This window comes from Grus americana, chromosome 1, assembly GCF_028858705.1.
Source record: "Grus americana isolate bGruAme1 chromosome 1, bGruAme1.mat, whole genome shotgun sequence".
Classification (NCBI taxonomy): domain Eukaryota; kingdom Metazoa; phylum Chordata; class Aves; order Gruiformes; family Gruidae; genus Grus; species Grus americana.
The window spans coordinates 68,889,883-68,903,991 of NC_072852.1; the positions used below are offsets into that span (position 1 = coordinate 68,889,883).

Genomic DNA, 14,109 nt, shown 5'->3' on the forward strand with positions numbered 1-14,109 from the left:
TAACAGTTGACAGAAGCATTTCATTGTCTTAAACTATCAACTAATCTTTCCAAAGAGCTAACTAGAGAAATGTACCTTAATTCCAATTCAAAGAGTGAAATTAGGCCATAAAGACCTTTGTGAGCCTAGCTCAAGACACAGTTATGAAGAAGTTTGCCAGGATGCCTCAGATTTAATTGAACCTAAATGCTTATATCCTATTTCATGCACATTCATAAAACTTCATGGCAGATTGCACATCACATGAATGCAGGATAGATTTAATTGATACATCCTTTTAACATCCATCACTTGGACATCCTACCACTTCCTTCCTGAAGTGAAAGAAAAAGCCCAGAAATGTGCATCAGTCACACCTCCTTTTCCTTTCAGGCTTTCACACAGCCTTGTATTGGAATGAGTTTTGCATACGAATCAGCTACAGGATCATAGTATGGGTAGCAAAACTTTTTATTGTGCCTGAACTCTTGACGCTCCCACAGCGTCAAATGGGTTTTTCATTTTCTTTGCGCTGCCACCAGTGAGCATAAAGGCAGAGCTATCTCCCCTATCCCAGTTTAATTCCATCTCTGCCGTGGGATCTTGTGCAGATGGGACTGAGGATGAGAGGGAGGGAGGGTCATAGAGATATTTGGGTAGGTAATACATCTTGAAGAATCCAGTTACTGTACAGGTAAGTAATATTATTTTTTTCTTTCTGAATAGTCATCTGTATAAGCTTCATGAAAGGAGACTGCCACTGTTTATCATTCTGCAATTTTATCAAAATACAGGAAGGTAAATTTGCCCTGTGTCACATTTTGCCCTGTGTCACATTATAATGTATATATAAAGCAACTCAAGTTGTACTGTAGTCCACTGCTTCAGAGGATCAGTCGCTGCAGGAAAAATGTTATAACTGTAGTTATAACCAACAGAAGTTTTTCTCCAGAGTTTAATGCTTATCACAATCAAGATAGAATACGTCATGTAACTAAAAAGAGGAAAGCAGCACAGGTTGAAGGTCAGCATGAGGCTGTCAGGTTTCAGAGTTTAGAGCCAAACAATTGGAAAAACATGCTGGTATGTTGAAAGGCAAATGCTGGTTCACTTTTATGTACTTATTCTCTATTAGCATGTTTTGTTTGAAACAGCAGCTTGTATTTTAAAAAATAGTAATTCAAATGCTAATCCATTAGTCATGAATCAAAGAGCTAGAAACAAAATAATTATTTAAAAGTGTCTTGAGACTATTCTGCGCTAGCAGAGGTGCTCTCTGCCTGGCTATCTGCTACTCCTGCGAGGCATTGGTGTGGTTTTGTAAGGTGGTTACACACGTTGTGATACCATTACAAGAGTAAACTTGTACATCATTTAATTAGGTTTGTCTGAGACAGAAAGTGAAAACTTGTAGCTAATCTCTCCTTACTGGATGGGTTATTAGTATTAAACTAAAATTTCTAGGCAGTTGTTTGTAAGTCAACACTGGATATTTTTAACTTGCAACCCTCTAGCGTATATGTGAAAGCTTGCCTATTATTTTAGGAAAAGTAATTATATATGAATGCAGACTTTTCAAGTGCAGGTAATGTGGCACTGTCTTGATCAGTTTTGGTACCATCAGTAGTTGTTCTTCCTCCTGTCCCTCAAGAGTTCACTTGTCTGGGTAGAGCACTATACAGTGTCAAGGTTAATACACTGTCAAATTCACCTCTTAAATGTTTGCCTGGGATGAAGAATGGACATACCTTATATGTTAGCATGTTTTATGCTGTATTCTTATTTTAAAGCAGTTTCCATTTTACATGCAGCTGTTCAAATGAACCATTCCCACTTCTGTTGTTTAAAAATGAGAGCTACACTTCCACACTTCCTTGGCTATCCGTGAATAATATATCAAGCAGTACAGTTGATACTTATTGTATAATGCAGATAGGCAAGTTAATATTTTTCATGTCTGGCATGGTTAATATTCTGTGCTGAGTTTTTTGTAACCTTGTTGTTCATCTTTTTGATGAGTCTTCAGTTAGTCTAATCATAACCATAAAGTAGTTTTGGAAGATATTATCGGTGTTTCAGAAAGATTCAAAAAGTATGGAAACATGTTCTGCAACTCCTATTTTTGAAATGAAAATGTCTCCATTTGTTTCTTTAGAAATCAACAATTACTTTCCCTGTGAATCCACTTGGGAAAGTAACCGTCAGCAGAAAGCTCCTCTGCCTGCAAAACCTAACAAATACTGTTGCCTCTGCTAATGGTTGAACACTAGCCTTTCTCTACACGATGGCAGTGGTGCCGGGGGTCTCGCACTGGTCTGATACAAAGCTGCGCATCTCTGCTGGAAAGCTGTCCTTGAAAGTGGCAGTTTTGAGACTGCCAGAAATGGTGTTCGTACACCAAGTATCCTTGGTGATGTATTCCAAGTACTAGAAAGCAGGAATTAAGGAATAAGTCAGATTCATTCTTTAAACTCCAATGACTAATTTTTGCATTATGAAGGTTGCAAGATCAAATTTTTTTCCAAATCGATCATCTCTTTCCTTATTTTGTATATGGTGTGAAACACTTTCAGAGAAACAGTGGAAAATTTCAGTCTTAAATACAAAAGGACAGAAGATAAAAGGGTAAATCTAACAAAAAAGCAAAATGCAAAAAACTAAGGGAAACCTTTTTGATTCTTCCACTGCTGCTGAGATAGCTAAAAAGCCCATGTGGTAACTGAAATGTGCATTAATATCTCATCTGAACCCTTTGATCTAAACCAATCTGCAAGACAAGAATTGCAGAAATCTTCCACCAAGTCACTCATTTCTGATGGATTTTTTTTAAGCAGCCGTGGTCAAGACATTCATATACACCTGTCAGGACAGCCTGCTTTGCAGTCTTTTGTCTAAGCTGCTACAGCAGAAGCAGGAGATACACATTTTTACTTTTTTCCTAGCAATATTAGATTAAGGAGGGTCTCCTTTACAAATAACAATCTCATTAATGTTGTGTATCATTTTTCTAAGTTATACTGTTTGTATAAACCAATAAAACAGTGTATTTTCTGAGGAGCAATACAGGTTTCTTCAGTGGTCTTTGAATACATGTGGGACATCTGAACTTGCAACTGTGAAGATGCTCTTAATCGAAGAATAAATTTTAAGGGAGTCTTGATTCTTGAATGTCTGAGATTCAGACAGTCCAGATGAACCCTTCATAATTTCTAGAGAGTTTTTAATGGAAAACTTCCTTAAAGACTTAGTCTGAACAATGGAAAACTCTATTGGGTTAATGTTTGCTTTTCTCCCCCTTAACCTGGAAGTGGCAAATTCCAAACTGCAGCATTATGTTTCCCTTCTTACCACGCCTGCTGGTGAATGTGTGAGCAAATGGGCAATGCTGAATGCCTGCTACCTTCCCACCAATTCTGTCTTCTATGCTTCTTTGGAACTGCTTACTAATCTTTATTTACCAACAACCCTTGCTTATCATGCTGTATAATCTGACAGGACTGTGGTATGTCCAACACAGAGGGCAAGCACTCTTGCTTTGAGGTCCTGCTTTGCTAGCTTTCTCCTTCTCTTTACTGTAATCTTCCTCCTACTCTTGCATCACTTCATCTTGCTTTCCTTTGTGTGAAGATCATTTGCCTGCAGTTGCACCTTGGGAGGGAGAAACGCATTTTGGTTGGCATAAAACTTGGTTGATTAAAAGGCTGTAGTCCCAAACAAGTCGTCTTCACCTAGTCTCCCGTCATTTTCCAGGACAATCTACGTAAAAAGGATGATCGGATTGAAGAATTGGAAGAAGCACTCAGAGAAAGTGTTCAGATAACTGCAGAGCGGGAAATGGTGCTAGCACAAGAGGAGTCAGCCAGGATCAATGCTGAGAAACAGGTCTGCAATCTTATAAAGTCACTGGTAGTCCTCTTAGGAGAGTAACCAGACAGTAAAGTACTGTTTTCCCTGCTTTACTGTGAAAGACAGCTGGTTTTGTTTGATGATCCTGTATCTCTGTTCCAACATAAGGTAACAGAACTCTTAAAGTCTGCAAAGCCTTCATGATAAGTTGTATTTCATCAGTAAGATTTTCTTGAAATTAAAAAGAAATATAAGGTATCCCGAGATTTAAAATATTATTTTAAGTAGTAAGTCTTCTGATCTGTCTTGCCTGTCAAAGCTATCTTCCTACATGTAAGCGTACTTAGGTTCACTGTACTGTTCATGGAATGTATTTAAAGACAATGATTTTTATTAGCGTAGCTGTGTTTATGGACCACAGTCTTGTTGCACTTGCAAACAACTGGGTAAAGAGACAAATCCCTTGGTTTGAGCCAAGCATACACATAGAAAATACACACTTGTGTGTTAAAGCCACACATATAAACTTTTATGCATGAATTGATTCTGGGCCACTGACAAGATACTCTGAAGAATCATGTATGCCTGGTTTTAATTAATGTAAATAATTATGCAGAAAACTTACCATAAGTAGTAAATAAAATTCCATGAGATTTTGGTAAAGCTTTTGAAGCAGAAGCTGAGCCTGCATTCTTACTGTGCTTTTGTGAACCTCTTCAGTGTTTTCCTTACTTGACCATAATAAGCAAACAGGAGCATTTGGTCAGTTGCATTGCAATGGCATGATCTCTTTCTCTTTGTTATTTAAATAAAAAAAGTTCTGACTAACTGCACTTTAAAGGTTTTTTCCAACATGTATTCTTATATCACATACTTTAACTACAAAAAAGACGTAAATATCTTAGTAATAATCCAAGTTTTCAGGAAGAAAGCAACTGTTACTCTTTAGGCTAGAGTCGAGCTCAGCTGTTTGCTGATAGACATATTGAGGATAATTCTGGTTGCTGTACCCTAAGATGCTAGACAATGTTATGGAGTTCACTTTCAAGAATGCCTTCTTTCCAAACTTCCTGTAGCCTTTAAAAAAATTGTGTGAGATAGATAGAAATGTTAACTAGGTAGGGAGTACCCCATCAAAGATTACATCTCCTTGAAAGGAAAATCTGTATCTCACAAAGAAGCAGGTTCTATGCTGAGACGCAAAAATATACAATAATGTTGTAATTTCTTTGTTACGAGACAAAGTGACCATTGTTATATTCTTTGAGCACTTAGCTTGTAGAACTCACCCTTTTGTGATGTCTGTGCTTGAAACGCAGAACAAGAGGCAGAAGGCTTAGTGAATTTTTTGAAGGAAGGTTTTGAAGAAGGTAGTGTGTGTTGATTTTGTAGGGGTTAGAAGTATCTGAAGGTAGGGAAATAAGCACAAACACGAACATTTACAGATTTTATGAGCACATAATGTAGGCTTGTATTAGAGGAAGATCACAGGTCATCTCAGTATTGAAAGTGAAAGGTGGAGTACAGTTTGCAAAGGATGAGTAGCTTACATTTGATTCACTAGCAAAGAGGCATACTAGTAGCATTAACATGATGAAGGCTACAGACAAGGAGGTTACTGCACAAATGGTCACAACCTGCACAAGAAAGATTTTTGTGTAGATCCAAACACAGAAGAAATCCTACCAAAGAACTTTAGTTATATAGGTGCAGTCAGAAAAGTCTTATATTAGAGATATCACATAAAAGAAATTCTGCAAGTTTTTAAAAATAACCTTTTAAAGGAAGTTTGAGTCAAAGATACTGTCAAGATTAACAAAAATATGAAAGTTCTGTTCTAGATGAAAAGAAATCAAGTAGTGAGGAAGATTTCAGTCACAGGATGGAAAAGAGAACTCCTTTTTAGCCTGTTGAGCATGAGCTCCTCATAGATATCTGTCCACTGTGAGCTGTTAGCAGCAGGTTTATTATGGAATGAAGAGATAAGTCTGGGTTAATGAAATAGGGAATTGTTGTCAGAGAAGTGAAGTTTTATTTACACACGAGGCATCCTAAAACAAGAATATGGAAAGAGAATAGTACTTTGGGAATATGCGCAAATTTCAGGTTTGGCAGTAAGGAGGCTTTTCAGAAGAATTCACCAGCAAGGCCTGATGAGAGGCGCACAAAGAAATCAGATGGTCAGAGCTTGGTGAAAAAGGGAAATAGCTGGTGAATAGAGAGTTGGAATTAAGTGTACAATCGGAAAGATGAGACAAGGCAGGGAAATGTGCAGCCTGAGAGTCCATAAGCCATAAGAATAAGTGAGAGAGATTGAGAGGAGAGGAAGAGAGCCAAGAGGAGTAAGATTTGTGGGAAAAGAGTGGTGGAATATGGTGGGCAACAGCAACATGAAAAAGAAATTAATTTGGATGTAGTAGTGTGTACAGAAGTGAGGAGGAGAAAGAAGGATGGATTGAAAGCAGCGGGATCAGAAGAGGGAAGAGTCAACGTCTATACCATTACTGATTGACAGCAGTGTTTTACTCCAACAGAACTAAACTGCTGGCTCTGACCAATTGTAGTTTTTAAAATGTGACCAACAAGACGGCACGAAAGAAAAGCAACTGGAGTGTCGTGTTCCGGTCAGCACTGGGAGAGCTGCTGTGCCCCAGTTTGTCCAATAGGATTTTGTTTTGGTATCAATTAAAGACAGTCAAGTAATAGAGTGATGGCAAGTAGCTGTTTTTCCAAGGTGAGGAGGAGACTTTCCTTCAAACATTTTTCATTTCATATTCCTTCAATTACTTTAAAAGAAAGCACTCTTTGTTTTATTATCTTCTGTGGAAGTTCTTTGTAGAATTGTGAAGAACACCCTTAGATAGCTTTAGGGTTTTAAAATGCAAGGCTCTATATGATATTAATGGCAAATCCTTTGATTTTTACAAACAATACTGGGTTAAGATCATTCTTAGACCAAGTATGAATGATATATTTGATTTTAAAATGTCAGTGTTATCCAAACTGATTGTAATTTGCTTTTAATTGCATGCTTTTTCTTTCCTCTCTTCTGTTTATCTTGTTTTCTACCATTCTGCCACTTCACTGCCTGTCTGAAGCTGTTTAATGAATCAGTGCATGAGGTCAACCATTTTGGCTTTAAGTGGTTCAAGGTATGAGGACATCTCATTTGTGTGTACCTCTGCCCCAATATTTAATGTTGGTTTTGTAGCCCTGTGTTGTGTAATCCTACCCTCCATCATCTCATGATGTATGGTTTCCTGCTATTTTACAGGCTTCAGATTTGAATTACAGTGTCCATGAAGCTACTCAGGATTTCATGCTTCTCAGATAACCGTTTCAGATTAAAATCTTGCTCTCTTTAATCCAGTGTTTGAAAATATCCTGGCTGTGTGTATTAACTGAGGCAGTGGGTTAACTGCGTTAATACACAATCTCTATAAGCCAAGATGTCTCCAGCTGACTAAAGCTTTCTGTTTATTTCAGGATCTTAAACCTGTTCTTTCTTTCATCTATGACAAAATAAAGTCAGGCATTTCCTGCTGGGAACAGTGCACCCATTGGATTGGACATAGTTTTATTAACTTTATTGTTCTGTATAACAGAAACCCTGCCATACAGAAGGCAGATGAGGGAGTCTTACAGAGATATTAAGACTTGAAAGTTTTTCAAGTTCATTCTAACATATTCACCTGGTTTTGTTGTGCACCTTGTGAGTCCTGTTGTAAATATTGCTGTAAATTCCTTACAGCTGTGGAGTTATGTAAAACTATGGCTGATCCCACTAGTTCAGCCCTCTAGGTTGAAGGTCAGAAGGTGTATGGAGACCTCCTTTTAAGTATTCTCCATAAGGCTGAAGGTAGGATTTCTCAGATAAACGCTTCTATCATAAAGTTCTTTCTATTAGAGATGGCAAAACCAAATGTGGATCCAGGCACTCTTTCTGAATTAACCAAATCTGAGTTTACTTTAGTAAAGCTGTTGTTACATTCCTCAGGGGGAAAAAAAAAAAAAGAAAAAAAAAGTTTTTCCCTGCTCAAAAATACAGTGGTAGTTTTACTTCCCTAGGAAAAACTGCTGGAGGTCATCTTTGGCAAAAGGCCCTGTTTTGCTCTCAAACTGTCTTTCACTGTGCTGGTGCATCTTACCATCCCTTCTCCTGCAGTGGAAGGCAGGAGGTTATCTTGTATATCAATTTAGTCATCATCATCATCCAGAATAATGCTGCAAATATGTTTTGATCTTCATGAAAGAATAAGGCCTTTTTTGTGGAACAAAATGAAACAGAAGTTCAGCTTCTGTGATTCAGTGTGAATCAAAATTAAGTAGCGTCAGGTCCTTGGCTCAAGGAGCACAGTATTGGAATGACTTGCCCTTTGAGCCTTCATTACTGGAGGGCATAGTTCATAAATATGTCTTGGCCTACGATACTTGTGCCCACCCTCTCTTCGCTCACTTTCATCTTCCTGTTTCATGCGCATCCCTTCAGTTTTCCCAGCTTGGGTCTTTCTGGGCCATGTTGTGAAATGGAGCAGTGACCTAATTAATAATAAGAATTATCTTATTTTTTGAAGGAATTTTTTCACGTGAAAAAATTCGCTGTTCTGGTTCATGGATCCTCATGCAGAACTTGAGGCACATCTGAGGAAGCGTTGAACTGTGGGGGCGAGACTGACAAATGGAGGCAGGAATTGCTTAGTAGTATTACTAAACATATTTTTAGCAGAAGCTGTTTTTGTGGCCTTTACAATAGGCTGCTATTTCTACAAGTGAGATGGTGCACTGCCTGACCACAACATGTTTCTCTATCTTATTTTATTTCCTTCAAATTTGAAAAGCAGTACATTTTAGAAATTTAAGTAGTATTTCTGCTGATAGTAGCGCAGCTCTGTTATCTCATTAATATCTTAGCATTATCAAACTCCTGCTTAAATGCACTCTTTGTATAGTATCAGCTAACATCTACTCCTTACTCTAAAATGTCACAGCAAATAAACACATGAAATACTGGCCATTACCTGTTCATTCCTTCCTTAAGTAGTTACTTAAACTGAAATTTCTGAGTTAGCAGTCTGATCTTGACACCTTCTATCAACTTTTTTTGAGGTTATGGTTCTCAGTGGGAAATTTTAAATGAGGTTAAGTATGTAGGCCTATAAATAGCTATATCTGTGTTCATACACTGTCACTTTTTATCCTTCACAGGGCAGATTTCTCTGCCTTTTGAGAAAAAATAAAATACTGAATATTGTAATAGTAATGTATTGTTTAAATGTATTTTCTTACGCTAATTCCTTTCTCCCACTATCTTTATAAGTTATTTCAGCAGAATTTAATGTTCTTTCAGATACATATTACATGTAAAATGTGTTGATTACAAGACTTCTGAAATTCTCTACTTCAAAATTCATATCTGTTTATTGAGGAAAAATAAATATGAAATAGGTTAATAACTAAAACCTCCTTCACAGTTCTCTCCTTTTTCCCCCTTTCCTGTTCACCATGATTTCCTTATTATAAGTACAAGGTCTGCAGAGGTTTGAATGCAGAGTGCAGCCTCCAAGAGCCTTTTCTCTCTTACCTGTAAGTTACTGTACAGAAATTCTAGACAGGTTTTGAATGATACCTCTCAGGTCCCAGTAAATGGAAAATATAAAGTGGAATTTCTCATGAACCACTTACCTATAGGTGTTTTCTGAGCACTGTAGAAACATCAGAGTTCTGACTGCTCTGTAACACATGCTCGACAGTTTGCGTTTAATAAATGTTTTTGTCTCTTCTTCTGTGTCCCCTAATGAGAAGTTTGATAAACCAAGTGATTGGAGATCGAGGCACTAACCTGAGATATGGTTTTGGGGTGAAGGTGCTGGAGCCTCATTGCTTCCCACTGATCTTTCTAAGCGGTTTACATTCTCTTTGGCTGTGCTTCTCTTGAATATTTTCTGCAAAGCTCCTTTCTGTAAAAGTCTGCCAAACTCATTTTGATTTTTGAGTGTATGTATATACGTACATGTACGAAGTAATATGCGTATTTAATTCATATTAAGTAAAAAAATTGTGCTAAAACCTTATATTTTAATTTCTGTTACTGATATAAATTTTTTCAAGAGCTTTTTAAGTCAGTTGTCAGCCTGAAGGCTCTCAAGAGATATATTTTTTTCATTCTTTTGTCTGATTCTTTTCCTCTGGTTAGAGAAAGCATTTTGGCTAGGTGGAGTTTACTGTGCACTATGTCCTTGTCAATGAATATGATTGCGATCATTTTTAGAAGCACTGCTTCTCCCCAGGTATTTCAATGGATTACGTAGCCTCTTCCTTTGAGAATACACAGATTTGTATTGAATCACACTCCTTACATGGGAAGGGTGATTTGGTAGGTAATTCCCTGTGTATTCAGTAATGTACCTTTTAAGAGGTGCGACAGAGTGGAATTTTTACTCTTTTCTGTCTTAGATGTGTTCAGCTGTGCCAAGTTGGGGGTTTGGGAGATTTTTTTTTTTTTTGCCTCCAGTAGAGAAGAATGCATGGAGCCGGGGGGGGGGGGGGGGGGGGGGGGAGATGAATAGAAAATCATGCCAAAAGACTTTGGGACAGAGATCTCTTTCTACCATTATAGGGCAAAAAACTTCTAAATCTTTTGGTTTTGTCTGATTTGTTGCACTCATTTAAGGCTGCGAACTGGGCAAAGTTTGACTTTTAGAAGAATTTGGGACACTGAAAGGTCGATTAAGCTCTGTTCAAAATATACATTGAGCATTTCTCCATATAAGTCACCTTTTCATTTAATGAAATGAGAAGTACTGATGGAAACTGTTACATAGAAATTTGGTGCAAATGCTGATTTTAAGATCATTTGGTCTGGATTTTTATCCGTTTTTGTTGTTTAATAGATAAATACTGATTTCACATTATGCCTTTTATTATAGTCAAGTATTCCAGACAAAGCTCTATCTTGGCATCTCTCTACTTGTTATATTATTTTCTCAAGTACCTACTTCTAGACGATATTTTATTTGTTGTGGCTCAAGAGAAAATCAAAGTCTTGCAGATTTGGTTACATTGTGCTTGCTTGGAATTGTAAGAGCCCAAGCTAATACTTATGTTAATATTTGTTTAAAGCTAGTCTTGTGCTTTTTTTACTTAGAATTTCTTTTCCATTTTTCAGTTGCGTTTTTTAACTGCAATCTTAGATGCAAGTGTAATACAATAATATGTAGATTAGAGCAATAGAAAAGGTCATTAGACTTGTGCGTTAGATTAATAAATTTAAAAATGTATAGTCTTTTTCTGATATAATTGATCTTTTCCCCACAATCCAGAAGAAAAGAAATTATATTCCTTTCCAGACCATTCTCCTATATAGGAAAACACAGAAGCATGACAAACTTGAGGCTCATTAAATTGAGGATGCCTCTTTTCTGAAATGTTTCCTACTCACACAAAAGCTTCCAAACTTTGCTGTACTGCTGTTTACTGTCAGATTCCTTCAAACCCGTCACTGAATTTCAGCCTGAGTTCAGCTGGCTCAGTACAGTGGGATTACTTTTTAGTTATTGTGGTTAGGTTCTGCTGTTTGCTTTCTGTTAACTACAATGCCAAAGTTTTGCTACCACAAGGTGGAAACTTTCCTGAGCTTGCCAATGACATTGTACTTCTTCAGTTAGCCACATGTTCAACCGTCCTGGGGCAACGCATGTGCTTTCACATAATAACTGTGCTTTCATGTTCATGATCCTTCGTGTCTTTTGGGAAGAGTGTTAGAATTGTATGTGGAATTAGCATATACCATTTTTTCACTACTTGTAGTGAGTTAATAGACCATCCCAGAATTTTTCTCTTTGGAGAATCAATGTATGCTATCTAAATTGACAATCAATGCTATGCTGTGCAGCACAGCATTAAATACTTACTTTGAATATTATTCAGTTATGTCTAAACTGTCTGTCATGGTGACATATCCTAGTTAACCTGAAACTGTCTAAAATGCAGCAACATGGAAATCAGCACGGTCTGCAGAAGGGTTGTAAAAAACACTGCTGAAATCCTTGGGCAATTAGTTTGAGCTGAAAGGCTTCCTTTGGCCCAGTTGCTACTGCTACCTTAGCAGCAATCACAGAGTAGATGTACCCAAAGAAACGTTAAGTTACTTGGAAGATGTCCATGTTTCGAGTTGTGGCTGAAGTATCATGAATTAACCATAGTTTTAGAAAATCTGTTTGGATGTAACAAATTGTGCTAAATGATTGTGTGCAGAATGTGCTAAATGCGCTAAATTCTAGTCTCTCTGCCTCTGTAGAGATTTTTAAATGGTGATCAAAATCCAGGTTTTTACAAGATTGTTATGCCTTGAATTGTTTGTTATTCCTTGAAGTAATTTTGCTGCTGTGTTCCCAAGGAGCTGGAGAGATTCATTGCTAGCCACAGAAGATAAACACGAGACAGTTTCCTAAGACTGTAGATCCATGTAAAATAAAACAGGATATTTGGTATGGCTGCAAGAGTTAAAAAGCATGAGAATACTTCATCGGGTAATGGTTCCAGGTGAGGAAAATGCAGAAATAAAATTGTAACTTCTTGTAGTCTTCAGATATTAGAGACCACAACAGATTTCTGTCCTCAGTAGAAATCAGAATTCAGTTTTTCACTTATTGTTTCCAGGCCTGACTCAAATATTTTGTCTGTGTTAAGCAGAGACAATTATTGCTTCCTTCTCAAGAGTTCTTGTCCCAGCAGTAGGCCATTGCTTATTTATATGGCTTATGGCCCTCCTTTAGGAGATACAACTGTCAAAGCTACCTCCAAACATCCTAACAGGACACAGCTGTGACTTATTCCTGACTAGGCCTGAAGTCTGGAGGATCAAGAGTCTTCTCTTTTCCAAACATCTGTGAATTTTGATTCCTCTTCCTTCATACAAGAGCTCAGTGCTCTCAGAGTGCAAAAAGCACTCTTGAATGATACTCAAGTAATGTTCTCCTTGACAGAGACTCCTGTATTTCTATTTCTGTGGGTTCTGCAGGAGTAACATGGTAATGTCAAGTATCTGATGAGTTGAATATCAGTGTTCTTCATTGCCTAGAGCCATCAGTGGAGACAGTAAGGAGCAACACAGAGCATTAACTCCTGTTCATTATCAGATGAGGTTTTTTATAATAAAAGTTTTTGTTGAGAGACCAACTCATGGAAGCCAGAGACATCAGCTATTTCTCACTTTCGCAGTCATAAGACAATTTGTATTCAACTACAGTATCCTGCAGCTTTTCAGACCACAGTCTTTTGTTCTGTCTCTCTTTCTCTTCTCCTTTCTCCCAATTAATAGTGTAAGAATGGGACAGTGACACCAGTTCTGTTAAGCCACAAAACCCACTGTATTTTATCAGGGTTGCTGAATGTACAAAGTCCTAACAACCTAAAAATTAAAGGCACAAAGACTTAAGAAAGCCACACACTGATGTAAAGAAACACAAAGTTCATCCCTAAAATTACTGCTGTATATTACAAATGATCAGAAGATTCTGTCTTTTCTCTGGAGAACTGATAATCCACCAGCCATTTTCACAGCTTTGACACTAACTCCCCTCTTTATTGTGAACAAAGCAGAACTCCTCGCCTTCCCCCTGTGCACAGTCTGCCACGGTCCTCTAGCGTTATACACGGTTGACCTTGGCAAAAGGGGTGCTGTAAATCTGGCATCCTCTTTGAGATGGAGGTAAATGTGATGTATAGAAACATCTTAATTGTTGCACAATATTCTGCTGTGTTTATTTCTGAGTGTGTTTAGGTAGGATCTTCAACTAAGGAATTCCAACTTGTGAAGAAAAAAAGTAAAAAAAAGAAAGAGTTTTTCACTTGTCTGCATAGGATCGTAGGGCAATGTTCATTAACAGTGACCACATAGAAGTAGTGAAGCAGCTATATAGGGTGATAAGTATAGTGCAGGGAAGAATGCTCTCTTTAGGTGAACATCTGTTCACCTTAGTGTATCTTTATAGTGCCTACAATTACAGAATAAAAATGAAGATAAAGGATCTTAGCCCCTTATGTATCTGCTTCAAAAGGATTGGTGGTAGTCACATTGTCATAGTAGAGAAGCCAGTAGCCATGATGCATTCCTCTCAGTGTGGCAGAGCTTTCAGCTGTTCTCTTAGTTGAGGGCTGTCCTTATCTTCCAAACCAGAAATTACATTTTAATTTTATCAGGAGTGGGAGGGTGTGAAGATTTTTTTTGTTACTGCTTACTTATTTCTGTTATTCTGCTCCAATATTTTTAGCTCTCAAAAAGCT

At 37.5% G+C, this 14,109-nt stretch overlaps 1 protein-coding gene across 7 annotated transcripts in view; it reads left to right on the top strand.

Moving 5' to 3' along the window:
- ERC1 (ELKS/RAB6-interacting/CAST family member 1) overlaps positions 1–14,109 on the top strand; it is a 297,951-nt gene that overhangs the window by 170,401 nt on the left and 113,441 nt on the right. For 4 of the 7 annotated variants that reach the window (XM_054835847.1, XM_054835858.1, XM_054835875.1 and 1 more), the window contains one exon: positions 3,730–3,861. The exons of the other annotated variants lie outside the window; for them this stretch is intronic. In XM_054835847.1, the coding sequence (XP_054691822.1) occupies positions 3,730–3,861 (132 nt within the window). The remainder of the gene's footprint in view (positions 1–3,729; positions 3,862–14,109) is intronic. 7 annotated transcript variants of the gene reach the window in all.